The sequence below is a fragment of the Sus scrofa genome, chromosome 13, assembly GCF_000003025.6.
Source record: "Sus scrofa isolate TJ Tabasco breed Duroc chromosome 13, Sscrofa11.1, whole genome shotgun sequence".
NCBI classification, from domain to species: domain Eukaryota; kingdom Metazoa; phylum Chordata; class Mammalia; order Artiodactyla; family Suidae; genus Sus; species Sus scrofa.
This window is the reverse complement of record NC_010455.5, coordinates 127,186,438-127,203,715: the sequence shown is the minus strand read 5'-3', so window position 1 is coordinate 127,203,715 and position 17,278 is coordinate 127,186,438. Positions and strand designations below refer to the sequence as shown.

General features: G+C 38.2%; 1 protein-coding gene across 8 annotated transcripts in view; it reads right to left on the bottom strand.

Annotated features, from left to right (window-relative positions):
• Positions 1–17,278, bottom strand: part of TP63 (tumor protein p63) — a 231,093-nt gene that overhangs the window by 143,367 nt on the left and 70,448 nt on the right. For 7 of the 8 annotated variants that reach the window (XM_021070042.1, XM_021070044.1, XM_013982288.2 and 4 more), the window contains 2 exons: positions 1,882–2,010; positions 973–1,105 (listed from right to left, as the gene is read on the bottom strand). In XM_021070042.1, the coding sequence (XP_020925701.1) occupies positions 973–1,105; positions 1,882–2,010 (262 nt within the window). Of the gene's footprint in view, positions 1–972; positions 1,106–1,881; positions 2,011–10,057; positions 10,146–17,278 lie in introns of those variants that run through there. The other variant, XM_021070045.1, reaches the window with a different exon arrangement.

Genomic DNA, 17,278 nt, shown 5'->3' with positions numbered 1-17,278 from the left:
AGACAAGACATACCAAAACACCTTTCATCTTTACAGTTCTTCCAAATAAAGTGATTTGGTACTTTCCCTCTCCCCTAAAGAAAGGCATGGCACTTCCTTTAATCACATCCGCAGATGCTCTGAGATACCCAGTTCTCTTTCTAGCTCTTTATGTCTCTATTTTCCTACAAATTTTTAGGTTGTTTTTTATAGATAAAGCAGTAGGACTTGTGTGATGAATAATGATTTTTTAAAAGAAAACCCACCAATTAGCATGATCGTGATGGACTACACAAACAAATTTCATCTAAACACCTCAAAAAACTGTTTTACTGTCATTAACCTATATACTCCTTAGCTGCATGGGAGGTGTGTGCATGTAAATTCTTGCCATTTTAGAGCTGAAAACCTAAGGTCTAAGTTTGTGAATGATTCAGTGGTAAAGCCAAACAAAAAACAAAAAACAAACAAACAAACAAAAAACAGAGAGAAGAGCCTGTTTTATGCATGTTAGTCTCTTTCCTTTTACTCTATCACCAGGTGCTTAAAACATGTGTGTTTGCATAGAATTTGCTATAGCCTCCTTCACTAAAGAGGAATAATTCTATGAGAAAGGCAGTGTGCCATAATGGAAAGTGCTTTGGATAGGATTCAGTCTAGACTTCGGTTCTGTCTGCATCAGTTTTAAAACATAGGGCTGGTACTATCAGCTCTAAGTCGGGATAGACATGAGGAACAATTCAGGTAAAGTGTACAAGGAATTATTTCTAACTCCCTTCGCCACACCAGTGGAAACATATGCATCACAAAAAGTTGAGGCAGACCCAGAATCCGTAGCTCTTCATTTTTTTCTCTGCTGACTGCACTGACTCATTTCCCAATGCCTTGCCCATTCAGAGCCACCTGTGTCTTCATGTTCCATGAAAGAGACAGGTGTAACAGAGATGGGGATAGCATGGCTCGCAGATTAAAGGGGAAGCCTGTGCCACTCACCCACATGGGGTCACTCAGGTCCGAGTCCTGCATGCGAATACAGTCCATGCTGATCTCAATCTTGTTTGTTGCACCATTTTCTGATGGTTCATCCACAAAATTCAAGTCAATGGGCTGCACTGAACAAATAGGCCTACCATAAAGGAAAACAAAAGCATGTTAGATGTGGAAAGGGTCTAAAATCCACTCATCCAGTTGGTAACAAGGAGCACTTTCTCCTGCAAAATTGACAAGGCTCATTGGTTGGAGTCAGAAATCTTAGGTTTGAATCTTGGCCCCACCAATGACCAGATATATAATCTGCGACATTTCAAATCTTTTGGTAAAATGGGAATCATGATCTGTGACCAAAGAATTGCTAGGTGGAACACAGGATAGAAGGAAAAGTATCAGGTTTTTTTTTTATACCCTATCCCTTTGTGTCTTCAATGTTCTCATATGGATTCACCTTTCCCTTAATTTACTCATTTATCCAAACCTAATCTTAAGAAAGGAGATAATAACCTTTTTTCCCTAGCAAGGCATCAAGACCAACAAAATTCAGTATTTTACTTTCAGAGAGTATCTCCAGCACTGCAGTAAAGGAGAGTCTTTAAGCCAAAAGAAAGAATTTGAGTATCAGAGAGTCACTGAGGAAGTTATTTTGGGTTAGACACGAGAGCCCTTCTGATTCTACAAAACTATATCACCAAAACAATGATTACCTTTTGCTGCTGGAAATTGAAAAAAAAAAATCACTACTGAGTTTTAACACAGAGATATTATTGGAGGGGATTATTTTTTTCCAGTAGTATTAAATGATTTTTATTGAATCTAGAAATATGCCCTAGTAGGCAATACTTTGACTGTCTATAATTATCTATTTATAATGGTTTAAGTACAAAGCTTTTTTGTTTATTTGATACTTACTGTTCCAGAAAATCCCAGATGTGCTGGAAAACCTCTGGACTGAGGAATTCACTTGTCTGTGTGCTCTGGGACATAGTGGATCGGTAGTAACTTTCCTTCCAAGAGAAATGGGCTGGGGTTTCTACAAACCTTGAAGAGACAAAAATGAAACTAGGATTATAGTTTCTGTATTTATGATACTGAATATTAAAATTAAAGCATAGTCAATCAAAAATTAAGTCTTCAAAATCACACATAGCAAATTTTATAAGGTACACAACTGGTGTTTCTTTTGGCAGTGGCAGGGATCCCATTTTGCCATAATATCGATCAAATTGTCTATCAAAGGTCTTCTTTCTTAACTAGTAATATTGTTATACTCTGCACTTCTACTATCCAACATCTATGCTCTGTAGATATCAAAAAGAAAATAAACATTCCCTCTTTAAGTCTGACAGTGAGTCTGACCTGTTATTAAACCCATATCATGAATGTCTCAACTGATTATCTGCGCATTCAGCCTCCAGTAGGTAAAAAGTAAAATCAGAAAATGGAAATGAGTTCAGAAAACTTATATTTCACCCTCAGCATAATTACCCCTCTCATAACCTACTATCTTAGCCTCATACCCAGAGACAATAACTTGTACCTCTGGACCCAGATTTTTTTTTAAATCACCAGTTACATGTCTTAATGTGCATGTGGTTGGTTTTTGATTGGAGGATAGAATTCTATGTTATACTAAGAAATATGCAAACATCTGAATACATTGCAAATGAACAGTATTTCTTCCTTTTATTTATTTTTGTGTCTTTTTAGGGCTGCACCTATAGCATATGGAGGTTCCCGGGATGTACAATCAGAATTGTAGCTGCCGGCCTACACCACAGCTCACAGCAACGCTGGATCCTTAACCCACTGAGCAAGACCAGGGATTCAACCTGCGTCCTCATGGATACTAGTTGGGTTCGTTAACCACTGAGCCATGATGGGAACTCCATGAATAGTATTTGTTTGCTTAATTTTGTTGTAAGGTCCTCAAATTTATATTTACTTTAAAAAAAATCAATCCCTATATATGTCAAGGAAACCATCAGCTTTCTCCAATGATGCCTTCTCTAAATCTGTATTTTATCTGTGTATTTCATCTTCATATGTGATTCATTGTGATTATCAGAAGACTAATTTTACTCCAGGATGAAATTAGCTAAGCTCTTAATCATTACTTTTAATATTATAAAGAATTAAATAGTGTACTAGGCTAGTTGATTATCTTAAATTTGCAAATGAATGTTCTGGTCTAGCTACCTAAAAGAGGATAATAGCACTGGATTTATTCTGATGATTTCCAAGCTATAGTGAGATGAACATGTATTTACTAAAGTCAGATATATAGAGAACATCTATTATTTGCCAGGAAGACAATGAGTACTGGAAATAAAAAATGAATGCCTTGCCGTCTAGAAGGCCATGGTATAGAAGGTAAAACAGGAAAACTCTCTAATAAATGTACTACGAGTGTACATAACACTGTAAAAACCACAGTGTTGGAATTCCTGTTGTGGTGCAGCAGAAATGAAACCGACTAGTAACCATGAGGTTGCAGGTTTGATCCTTGGCCTTGCTCAGTGGGTTAAGGATCTGGTGTTGCCATGAGCTGTGGTGTAGGTCACAGACACAGCTTAGTTCCTGTGCTGCTGTGGTATAGGCTGGAAGCTGTAGCTCTGATTTGACCCCTAGCCTGGGAACTTTCATAGGCCATGGGTGTGACCCTAAAAAAATAAAATAAAATAAAAATAAATAAATAAAAAGCACAATCTTGAAATATATCATTCATCTGATAGTTAAGGAAAGAACCTTAAATGATGAGAAGAAATTAGTCAGTTCAGATAAGGACTAATAGTACAGAGTGAACAGTCTATGGCACTGTTAAGCATAGTGTAAAAATTTGAGGCAGAAGATGTCAAGAGGCAAAGCTGCAGAGGAAGTAGAAACTTGTGTGATATGTTTTACAAAAAAAAAAAAAGTTTAAGTACTTCAATACTTCTAGTGAGTGTTGAATTATTTTTTTTTGCAAGGTGTTTTTAAATGAACTTTATTTTGAAATTAACTATAGATTCACATGCTGTTATAATCAAAAATAGGGTGCCCATATGCCAGTTATCCAGTTTTCCCCAATGGGAAGTATCATTTTGAAAAACTATCATATGATATCATCATCCGAATATTGACATTAATATAAGTGACTAATCTTTGTCAGAAATTCCCAGTTGTACTGTACTGTACTATGTATTTATTTCAACATACAGGTCAGCATATCCATCTCTACAGTATTAAAGGATTTGAAGCATGATATTGACACAGAGAATGTTTTACATTGATAAATCTGGAGGTGTGTGGAGGAAGTATTTACAGCTTATTGGTTTAAGGGCAGTTATTTAGGAAGTCTAGGTTATACAGCAGGATGATAGCAGAAGTGGAGATAGAGAAGATGGGGACAATTTTAATCATTAGTGGAAAGGACCAGATATTGTTTATGTTACTGATGGAAGAAGAAGGAAGAGTAGAGCCAAGGATGATTTCCAGTTTCCAGCTTTCTCAGACTGTGTGGTGGGAGATTCCAGTAACTAATCAGTAAATGCAGTTGGGAGAGCCAGCTTGAAAAGACAGGAGAGACAATGAGTTCACCTCAGCATGAAACTTGAAGGACCAATGGGATATATAAAAAGTAAATAAACTTTAAACTCTGAAGAGAGGAATGGGCCAGAAGTTTAGAAGAAGAAATCCTCATCCTAGGGTAAAAAATAAATCCATGAGTATGGATACAGGGACCTACACAGAGCAGGTTCAATGAGGAGTGAAGTTCGGCTAGTGGAGATGCATAGCATTTGCTCTTACTTTTCTTGTTCTGCCCCCAAAGTCATCACTCGAATCTAACATTTAGGTTCTTTCAGCTCTCCTGAAAAATCTCCCACTTAATCAAGTTTCAAAGTTCAAAACTACCTTAGTTTTACAGATGTATTTTAGAATTAATAGATCTCAGACAATATCCAGCTCAGTTATCCTTATATATATATAAAATACATTATATATTATATAAATATTTTTACATAATAGAAGAAAATGCTGAAATCCAAAAAGAATCAGGTCACTCTGCTATATTTTACTCAACAGAAGTCTTTATTCAACATAGGTTTTTATTCACAGTCCAAGAAGAATAAATTTATGCATCAGACACTCATCACAAATTACCCAACTCTTGGCTTCTTGGAATAGTTCCCATTCTTAGTATTCTCTGAATATTTAAAGCTGCCCTATTCCCCTTTAGATCATCCCAAACTTAAAGTTGTAAAACTAGAAATACACTTGATTTTATACAAGCATCCCCTAATTCACTTAACAAAATAAAACAGCACTTAGTAGTGATGTAGACAAGAGGCTCATTGGTTTTTCCTAGATTTCCTGACTCAAAGGCCCCCTTGACCAGTATCAGTTGTTCTGTTAGAGAATCTGGCACCAGAAATCTCCAGGAGAGCAGATCAAACATGGAGCGGCCTCCTCATCAACTCGGCTCACAGCTGGGAAGATGGGGATCACACGAGTCTAAATCTTTGAGGACCTCATAGAATGTCAATGTTGGCTGTGATCTTAGTGTCTGTCCAGTCCTGCTACTTTATTTCATAAGGACTCTGAGAGCCAGACCTGAAGAATTTACCCTAGATCTACTGTTACGCTGGAATACTGGCTCATGAAAGCAGACTGTTAAATTTTCTGGAATTTCCCAAGCTGATTATTAAACACAACCATTTTTATAATTTATTATAAAATATTAAAGTTAAATTATATTAAAAACAAAGATAAATACTCAAAACTTGTCACTTCCTAATTATTTTACCATTATCTCTGTTCTTGAAAGCAATTTAAAAAATAATGTAGTAAAATAGCTGAGATTTAAAAAAAAAATAAAATTCAATCTGTCCATTTATTGCTTCTCTTCTTTAATAATATATTTCAATTAAATTTTATATGCAAATGATTCAACAATAAATATATTGAATATCTATTATGTGGAGAGTTTAGCGATGAGGGGACATTTGCTTTTTGGAAAGTATTTCATAGTTTAGGGCTAGAAATAAGACATCTTCAATATTTTGTTATGGCAGACTGACTGGATTAAGACAACTGCAATATATATACATATTTAAATTTGTTTGCATTTACCTCCTCAATTTGGTGTGCTTTAAGTATGCTTACCCTTAGTAAATTCTACTGTAATTTATTCATGCTGTAATAGTATGGCCTCAACTAGCAAGTAAAGAACTGAAAGTCAAGAACCATATTATTAATTTTCTGGTTCTTTACAACACCGAATTGTAGAATAAAAAAAAATACCACAAAGGATTTTATTTCTCAGCACCTATATTTTCTTTATGTAAGTGAGGACTCATAGGATTTTATTCACAGTCCCACAGGAAGTTCACAGGGCTCTAATGCTAAACCCCAGACATCCTGGATCCCACTGCAATGTTCTGCAGAAACAAAGTACATTTAACACTTTTTACAACATGAGCTGTCTCTCAAAATCCAGGAACATAAAAAAAGTTATTGTCAAACATCACTCTTAATACTCTGATTTCAACTTAGAATCTGGCATCTGGTAGAAGACAGTTTGTAAGGGAGACTTGAGTCCATCTTATAATGTCAGTTTTAACATTTTAGCAGGTCAATACAGATACATGCATGCTTTCACACAGGCATTTACCTATAAACTGCCTCCAAATTAGAATTTATGAGATATTTGAATAGATGTAATAATCATGACATCAGGTTTGGATATGTTAAGGTATTGCACTAATATGAAGTCCAGATGGGAAGTTCATGCATCTTCTATGGCTAAGATACATGAGCATATAGATTTCTGAAAGGACCATGGGGAAATGGAGCACTACTGAAGAGTTTTCTTAGGATGGAGGAATGTGCTAGTGAATGTATAGACAGCTAAATAAATAAACTCAAGAAAATGGCTCATTCTCCATGCACTTCTTTATGTATTTTTAGATCATTTATCTGAAATTGTATTATGTATTTATTGGTTCATGGTAAGTCCTTCATCAGAATGCAAACTCAGAGCAGATTGCCTTGTTCACTGTTGCATCCACAGGACCTAGAAGAACACTTGGAAATACAGGTTTTCACTGCTATGTGAAAATAGAGCATTCCTATGAAAGCTTTCTTCAGTCAAAATGGCCTAAAGCAATGGGTATCCCCTATTTCCAAACGTTTTTATTATGCCACTTCACTCTTATTAAAGAACTACATTGAAATCTGCCTTTATGAACTGAAAGAAATCTGGAGATTTTTGCTTTTAAGAAAAAAATCCATTACCATACGGATGTAGGTATTTCATATTCCTCTCCTACCTGCCCTCTGGGGGGAAAAAATTCCTAACACTTTAATGTTGGTTTTGCCTTAGCTCCACTTGAGAGATGTGAGGAAATTATAGTTATGAGTGATCAAGAAAATTCCACATTATAGCCTCTTGAGGACAGAAACTTACACAGATATACCTGCACAGCCCTGTAAATAACAGAAGTCCTGATATAATAATATTTGATGAATGAATGAATGGCCCTAGTTCATCCAGACCAGCATGGTTAGTATACAAATACAGGCTGGATTGACTCCAAAGTTTTCACTCTTCCTAATAGATCACAATGACCTCTGTGAGGAGGGAAGTACATTTTTTGAAGTCATGAAAGAGACCAGAAAACAAAGAAACAAACCAAAACTTAAAACTGAGAACAAGAACAAAGAGAAAGTTACACTCTAGAAGCCCGTGAAGACTTTGGTATGACAATGCAACCCACTAAATAAGATTTCCAATAGTTAATCCTGAGTCGTCAAGAGTTTACATGGCACACACTAGGTTTTAAAAAAATAGCAAAGTATGCCTTATTTCCAGAAATATCTATGTTCAAATATAAAAAGAAAAATAAAATGCAATTTAAAGAGTATGTTTATCTAGAAAACTCAACTACCCAGAATGACGTATTTTCTAAGGAATTCTGGTAGATAAGTTTTTTTGTTTTGTTTTGTTTTTTTGCTAAATTATTATGGCATTTTCCTTTCAGATCAGGAGCACAACTTCTAGCACAGTTTCTTTTTCTTCTTTTTTTCCTTTTTAGGACTGAACCAGCAGCACATGGAATGTCCCAGGCTAGGGGTCCAATCAGAGCTGCAGCTGCTGGCCTACACCACAGCCGCAGTAATTCAGGATCCGAGATTTGTCTACCACCTACACCACAGCTCAGGATCCTTGAGCCACTGAGAAAGGCCACGGATGGAACCCACGTCCTCACAAATACTAGTTGGGTTCATTACCACTGAGCCAAGATGGGAACTCCCTTAGCACGGTTTCTTATTTACAGTTTCTACTGAGTGTTCAGTTCTTTGAGATGAGAACCTCATTTTGCTTTCTGGCTTTGGGGTACTTCACAGCCTAGCAGAGTATCTGGTACCAAGGGGGTGTCAAGTAAATGTCTATTGAAGGAAATATTTGGAAAGAGTAAAAATACCAATGCCAACATCTATAGCAGAAATAACGGATATTTGATTGCTTCTGTGGGTAAGGTACTCTGCAATGTGCCTGGTATGCATTAATTTTCACAACATCTGGAGTTCCCACCATGGCACAGTGGGTTAAGAATACTGCAGAGGCTCGGGTTGCTGTGGAGGTATGGGTTCGATCCCCTGCCTGGCACAGTGGGTTAAAACATCAGATTCAATCCTTCGCCCAGGAACTTCCATGTGCTGTGGGCATAGCCATAAGCTAAAATAAAAATAAAAATTTTCACAACATCTGGGAGGATGTCAACCCTGGGGTCTTAAGGCTTTGGCTTCAGAGTCTCTACTCTGTTATTTACAAAATTAGTCACATCAGGCAAGTGATTCAGCCTCTCTGAGCCCCAACTTCCATACATCTGTCATAGTGAAAACAGAACAGTACCTATCTCTCTTGGAGAGGGTAGGCTTTGCATCCTGACCACAGAAGGTTATTCCATTTTCCCAGCCAGAAACAGTAGGTGTCACACTTGAAAGTTCAACTGAATCACCTGGCCTATGTTTAGAAAATACAGAGTTCCTGTCCCTACCCACCCACCCCCCCCCGCCAAGTTCCTGGTGGTCTGGAGTGAGGCCCAGGAATATTCACTTTTTCTAAAATTGCAGTGAAAAACACACAACTTTGCAATTCACCTAAAGTCTAACCCCTTTGGAGTTTTTATCAAAAATAGAGCACCCAGGAGTTCCCATCATGGCACAGTGGTTAACGAATCCAACTGGGAACCATGAGGTTGTGGGTTTGATTCCTGGCCTCGTTCAGTGGCTTAAGGATCCGGTATTGCCGTGGGCTGTGGTGTGAGTCGCAGACGCGGCTTGGATCCCGAGTTGCTGTGGCGTAGGTCGGCAGCTGTAGCTTCAATTCAACCCCTAGCCTGGGAACCTCTATATGCCAAAAGTGTGGCTCTATAAAAAACAAAAAGACAAAACAAACAAACAAAAAACAAAAACAGAGCACCTGGAAAAACCTCCATGTTCTCCAAATATGTATCCTTAAATAGGCAAGACCTTAGCACAGGTTTGTTCCCTAAGATGTCTTTTTAACACTTGAGTAAAGCAGTACAGGGTAATAATTGTGATACCTGCGATATAACACATAATACATGCCAGGCATTGTTCTAAATACTTTATGGATACCAATTCCTTTAATCTACCCAGCAACCCATGAAAAAGTTAGACTACTGTAATCCTCAATTTATAGATGAGGAAACTGAGACAGAGCGAACACAAATAACCCCCCTAAAGATATACACACTCAGTGAGTGAGGGTAGCAAACTCTGCAGGCTGTGCTGTTAGACAGTGCTGACTCTACCAGGGAACAGATGGAGGCCAGAGGCCTGGCTTACAGGTGATCTTGGGCAAGTCCCTGACCCTTTCTGGGATTCAAGTCTGCTCGCCTGTGCAGTGTGTATGGGTGGGGGGCTGAATCCGATGGTCTCTCAGGCCTTCTGGTCCTAAGATTCCATTATTCATTTTATACGATCTTTGACCTTATTACCTGATGGACTGAGACCTTAGAATTTCTGAGGGTAAAACAGACTTCCCCTGCTAACAGCCCCATTATTATCTTTCCTTTACCTGCCAGTTCAAAGAACGTCCTCCTGAGTCCTCTGTCCTTTGCTGTTCCTTCTTGCTGAGGAAATCAAATGCACTTCAGCCCAGTGCCTGGAAGATCTGTCTTCACAGTTTCCTCCGAAGCCCTGAGGTCTTTGCTTAATCAGGCCTGCAGTGTGCTTCCACCTGCATCTAATTGAACCTCATTACTCTTTCAAATAGGCTTCCCAGCATCTTCCTTTCCTCCTCTCCTCTTGAGCAATATCTTTCTTCAAGCTCAGAAATGTCTCTCCAAACTGCCCTCCCTACCTTTCCACTGTGTGCTCTTGTTCCATTCCAGGCCTAAACTTGCAGACTTCCTTTAGTTTCGTACTTCTCAAACCTGGTTACCCATTAGATAACATGAGATGCTTAAAATAAAGATGGATGGGCATTACCGCAAGACAATTAAATCAGAGTTTTGGAGAGTAGAATCTGGGCAGAAGTATTATTTATGAATTCAGAAGTTCCCCAAGAGTTGCTCATGTGTGGCATGGTTAAGAACCATTGGCATCTAACCCAGGTGATTCTCAAGTGGGAAAAAGGAGCAAATGCGAGTCACCTGGGCTGCTGCTGATCCTCACTCCCAGGGAGAGAAGTCCGGGCATGTGAAGCAAACAAGGAGATATCTTCCTTGGAGAAACCCCTTGATGAGAAAAAGTTCTAGCAGAATCTCTAAAGGACGATGGATCACTGCACTTTCCTGTCAGCCACCTTCGCAGAATTACCTAAGGTTCTTACACCATCCGGCATCACGTTACTATTTCTAATCATGAAGAGCAATCTGGAGGAAAAACCACTTGATGGTAAGATCCATGCTCTTTTCCTCTGCGTAGACTAACAGATCCATGGTCTCTTCCTCTGGATAATTTCAGGGGAATCCCTTTCCTCTCAAGGCTTTAATTCCCCTTATGTGTAAAAGAAGGTTATTGGTTTACTAGATAATCAATAAGTTTTCTTCCTATTTTATTCTAGTGTTTTAAGATGCCAATTTCTTGTTCCTAAGCTATGACACAACCAATCCCAGTTTTTCTACATTCAGCTGACACCCAGACAATGTTTCTACACAATGCTATTCCTAACCTCTGGTGAAGACCACCCACAGAAAGTCAGCACTAGGGCGGCAAAAACTTTTTCCTTCGAAACTTCCTAACTGTAGAAAGAACTACTGCTGCCCAAACTTCAGTTCAGGCCTCTGGATTTCTAAAAAGATCTTTCCTCTCAATCCCCCACATGACAGGCATCGCCTTCATGGCTTCTGGGCCTCGCACCTCCTGAAGGCAGCCTCCCTTTATGAATGTGGCTTGGAGAGCCCCACCTTGCTTACAGACTGACCCTTTGCTCTCACTGCTCCGGCTATCCAGGGATGCTCAGAAGGTGGTTAGGGTGGCAGCTGTGTGTGGCCTATGAGCTTTTTTTGTTTGTTTTGTCTTAGTGTGAAATGGTTGAGTCTGTTAGGACGTGCTGGCTGATGAATGCATAGCGGAGAAGTGGTTGCCAGAGTGGCTTCCTTTTCCTCCCCTGCCGGTTTTTTCAGTCTTTAAGGACTTATGAGTATGTATAAAAGAAAATCTAGGAGAGTTCCCATCATGGAGCAGCAGAAAACGAATCTGACTAGGAACCCTGAGGTTTCAGGTTTGATCCCTGGCCTCGCTCAGTGGGTTAAGGACCCAGCGTCGCCATGAGCTGAGGTGGAGGTCGAAGACTTGGCTCAGATCTGGCGTTGCTGCAGCTCTGGCATAGGCCGGCGGCTACAGCTCCGATTCGACCCCTAATCTGAGAATTTCCATATGCCACAAGTGAGGCCCCCAAAAGCGAAAAAGAAGTCTAAAGGAGTTGATGGTAGAATGGCTTCTCAGGCCATTCTTCTTGGTACTGTGTATAAATGTGTGTGTGTTTTACAAGTAATTGAAATATACTTAAACTAATAATGATAATAAGAATCATAAAGGTAATATTTGCCAGGATTAAAAACATAAAATCAGGAATGTTTATAGGTTTTTGACCTGGCCTCTGGTAGCCTGGGTTCTTCCTCTTTGCCTTAGTTCTTACTTCTGAATGTGAGAATGGAGGAAGGAGAAAAGGGAAGAGAAAATCAACTTATGAGGGGCAGTTTAGTCAGCCTACAAAGTAAGTTGCTCTGAGTCAGAGGTGACAGGATAAAAATTAAAAATTTGTGGGTAGAGCTTGCTGGGGTGGGGGGATTTGGGACAGGTTTGGTGGAGAAGAGATTAATAGAGTGTAACAGGTGAAAATGGGCGAAGAGTGAAGAAGAAAAGAATTTGTCACTCAAAGTTATGGAATGGGTCTTCTTCCACATCCTTCCAGAGATAAAGAATAAATGAAAATTTTCATTTAAATGAATGAAAATTATTTTAAGTTCTGTTTGATAGCTCTGTGCTTCTTAAATGCCATCTCACTTTGAGAGCAAAACCAGGCTGGTCATAGCTTCAAAGGTATACCCAAAATGATCATATTAAAGACATTCATCTGCATTTCAGGAAAGAAGATTTTAAAAACAGTAAGAAAAGGAAGTCCACAGAAAACATATTCTCAAAGGAAATTTAACTCAAGAAAAATGGAAGATTCTTATCTTCAGTAGGGTCCACAAACTCTTATCCACAAAATTTACTGTTGCCTGTTTCTGTAAATGAGGTTTTTTGGAGCACTGTCCTGCTTAGGTGCAATCTGTGGCTTAGGTGCCACAGGGGCAGAGTTGAGAGGTTATGATGGAGACCCTATGTCCTACAAAGCTGGAAATAATTACTCTCTGACCTTTTACAAGAAGTTTGCTGGCCCTGACCTACAAAATAAAATGTTAACCGCATGACCATGAATACTTTAAGTTATAAAGGAAATACTGAGTCAGTCAGTGAGGTGGAATATTTACAGAAATGATATGGGGGTATAACAAGACTTCTGATAAAGTAGATGCAAAGGAGCACATATGAACGTGTGAAGTACAGGCACATAATCAAAGGGGAATATCAGACCTGATAGGTAGGGGGCAGCACAAATAGATTAGGAAGCATAGAACTCAGAACAAGCTAGGTTTCCCCCCCAAAAAAGGTCAAAGGTTTTTTGGTTGTTGTTGTTTGTTTTTGTTTTTGGTTATGCTCCTGGCATGTGTAAGCTCCCAGACCAGGGATCAAAGGGATCAAATCTGAGCCACAGCAGTGGCAATGCCAGATCCTTAACTGGGAGGCCACCAGGGAGCTCCCAGATTGGCTTTCAATTAGATGACTTATGATCATGTATAAAAAAAAGTCATGATTACCAGCAGGAGCATGGTATTGGTAGGAATAAGAGCCCTCACTGCCACCAAATCATTTCAGAATGCTGTTTTCTGGGGACTGGTTTCTCTCCCTGGCATCTAAGTGTTTTCCTTTGCCACTGTTTTCTCCTGACCATCCTCTTCAATGTTGACAATTGAGAAAGACCCCCCTTTTCACTCAGTTATGTCTGTGGCTGAGAGACATCCAAGTTCCTCACAGAGAACACAAATAATAGATATTCATTAATCTAAATCCTCCTGATATTCCTATTTATGTTAGAGATGCCTCTTTCCAAAGGAATTTTTTTTAAGAAAAAAAGTTTGTATTAAAAGATACTATTACTACTTAGCAATTAAAAAGAACAAAATAATGCCATTTGCAGCAACACGGATGGAACTAGAGACTCTCTGCTAAGTGAAGTTAAGTCAGAAAGAGAAAGACAAATACCATATGATATCACTTAAATATGGACTCTAGTATATGGCACAAATGTACCTATTTACAGAAAAGAAATAAACTCATGGACTTGGAGAATAGACTTGTGGTTGCCAAGGGAGAGGGGGAGGGAATGGGATGGATTTGGAGTTTGGGGTTAGTAGACGCAAACTATTGCATTTGGAGTGGATAAGCAATGAGGTCCTGCTGTATAGCACAGGGAACTGTATCTAGTCACTTGTGATGGAACATGATGGAGAATAATGTGAGAAAAAGAAAATATATATATATATATATATATGCATGTATGAATGGGTCCCTTTTGTGTACAGCAAAATCTGACAGAACATTGTAAATCAATTATAATAACATTTTTTTTTAAAAAAAGATAGTACCAAATCTTTAGTTGATTCGGGTACTATGAACAGTTTAAAAGTACTAACTCTTTCAATCCATGAACACAGGATATCTTTCCATTTATTTGCCTTATGTTCAACTTCACCAACATCCTATAGTTTTCTGAATACATGATTTTAATCCTCGTGGTTACAATTATTCCTATGTATTTTATTCTTTTTTTTGGTAATGAAAGTATAGCTGATTTACTATGTTGTACCAATTTCTGCTGTATAGAAAGATGACCCAGTCATACATAGATATACATTCTTTTCCCTCATATTATCTTCCATCATGTTCTATCTCAAGAGATTGGATATAGTTCCCTGTGCTGTACAGTAGGATCTCATCACTTATCCATTCTACATGTAATAGATTGCATCTGCTAAACACAAACTCTTTTTTTAAATAAGGAATCCAATGTACATTTGAAAACTATTTCCATATGCAGTCTCACATTTATAGATTCTCTATTCCCATGGAAAAGCAAATCACTGTTAGTTGGCTAACTTCAAAATGTTACGTGTTTTGTTAACCATATGCTTATCTTCTCTAGTATCCATCAGAGTTCTAAATAATACAGCAAGGGTCTTCATTCTTAACTTGTTTCATGGATTTACATAGTAAGCTTGGGTTTATTTTTTCCTTGTAAATGTTGTATTCCAAAATAAACATAAGATGACTCCTATTCTAGGAGTTTAAGTCCTTTTCTTCAAACTTGGCTCTCTGATCACTGCAAAGTTGTCTCTGGGAATTCCCTCCAGACACTTGGAAATCAATGTTTTTGAAGCCCATCTCTGGTAGAAGCATATGCCAGATCTTTGTAGTTTTTTTCTGTTATAGATTAGCACTTTCTGCTTTTCCAACAGGCATCCTCTGTCCCAGATGACCCCCTTATGTTATTATCTGCCTTTAACAATTTTTGATTTTAGCTTCCTGGGACCTAAGGGAAAAGAGCAGATTATAAAGAGCTTTCTCCTTTTCCACATCAACACATTCTTTTAATCCTATCCCTTGCATATACCATGTTCCCTTTTGCTACTAATTCTGTGCCTTCCCTTTCCAAGCTTAGGGTAAAGACTGACTGCTGGATCCAATTTCAAGCTAACAGGATAACACAAACAAAAACAGAAACAAACAAAAACAGATTAAACTGCTCTGAAGGAAGGGGCTTATCCAGTGTAAGCATATACCCTCAGGCCTAATTCCCAGATTTTATGGAAGCAATAAACAGTTTAGGGATTAGACAAGCCTGGTTACTTTTGATTGAGACCAATCTCATTAAAACAGGATATTTGCCCCCCTGATTTTAGATATTCTCTGTGACCTGCAGCCTTCCGAGGTCACTTTATCAATGTAGTGAGCTTAAGAAAAATTTAAATTCAGTATATTTGTATTTAAAAAACTATAGCTATGGCTATATGAAAACAATATAACTGTTTTAACTACCCATTTCATCCAGATCCTTTGAGAAACAATCAGTTGCTCTCGTAGTTATGTTCCCCACATCTTTGTTATTAAACAACTTTATTCATTTATTTATTTTTCAAAGCAACTATTCTTTGTCCCAAATATCACATGACACTCTGTCTCAAATGAATATATGATTCGATCCATGTGAAAATGATATTTAGTACATTATTTATTATGAGGTAATGTATAATTGGTCCCGATAATAGTAGGTATTGTGTGTGGGGTTGGGGGGTGAGGGGTTATTGAAAAGTAGTAGGAAATAGTTTCAGAGATGCTGAAACATGGGCATTTCTTTAGGGCAGAAAACATCATGTGTGTGTGTCTGCATTGTTAGTTTGTACATGTGTGCAGTTATGATTCAGAGGTTATTGCAATCCATAGTGTGAATTAGATCTAATGGTACTTGGGGATTCTGCAACTTTTCTGGGAGATGACAAGCAGAATGCTAGGTAGATGGACAGAAGAAAACATTCTGAAAAAACAGATTAGTGCCAGAGTGGGAAAAGAATGTGAATGAGATAAGTATTATTTTGGGTCATTTTCAAAAGCTTGTCTGCAAAATCCAGGCTATCATAAATCAGTCTGGTCACACTGAGAGCTACAGATTTTGAGAGCTACAGGTTTCTTCATCTCCACTGTGTTTAGTGATGTGAAAGCTAAAATGTTCCCTTGCTGATGAGACCATTCCAGTGTCATTGGAGGGGAAAAAAAAGAGTGGTAAATTCCATCCCTCTAAAGGGGAAGTGATCAGGAGCAACATTTCCATTATCATTCTAAATGCAAATTCAGAGTAACTTAAGGAGAATATAAAATGTTGCAAATGATCACATTGTTTCCACAATGTACCCAAAGTCTAGTGTGACAGAATCAGAAAATTTTTACAATGTAAACTCATTACAATAAAATGATCTTGAACAAATATGCCATCCCTTGGGGTTTAACCTCACTCAAGAAAAGAGGAAATAAGATATATTCATAATAGGGAGCACTACACCTAAAAGGGAGGTATCCAGTACAATTAAAGATAAAGAATCTAAGGGTCCAGAGATCTGTAAGAGTAACAGGAGCCTGGAATACTGAATAGTAACAGGAATTTTGGAATCCTGGTTTTGCCGCAATACAGATGGTTGACTTTGAAGAAATTGCTTTTGCTTTTTAAACCTCTGTTGGAGAACAGAGATACAAATACCTAAAGTGTTATGTTGCTGTAAGAGTGAAGCGTCTAGTACAGTACCTGGCAGATGTTCAATTAAAGATAGGTAATGGTTATCCCTGTACTAAACTGTGGTCTAAAGTTAAATCCCCACCTCACCCCCGCCCCAGAGAATCATGAGTCACAGGGGTTATGCTGAGGGACATGGTTCAGTTCCTGGGAGCCTCAGTGTACATGGAGACACAGAGTTATTTCTCAGACAATTTTATGGTCTCCTGATTTTTTTAACAAAAGAAAAACAAACAAACCAAATCACTGCACAGAAATTTATACAGTGATAAATCTCTACTAATCTGCATTAAGGTTCATTGTGGTTTAGGTACTGAACCCAAATGCTGCACATGGCTGACTGCTCTAATTTTTAGCACCAGATTTATATACCATGGTGTCTGGATCCAAAACCACCACAGGAAT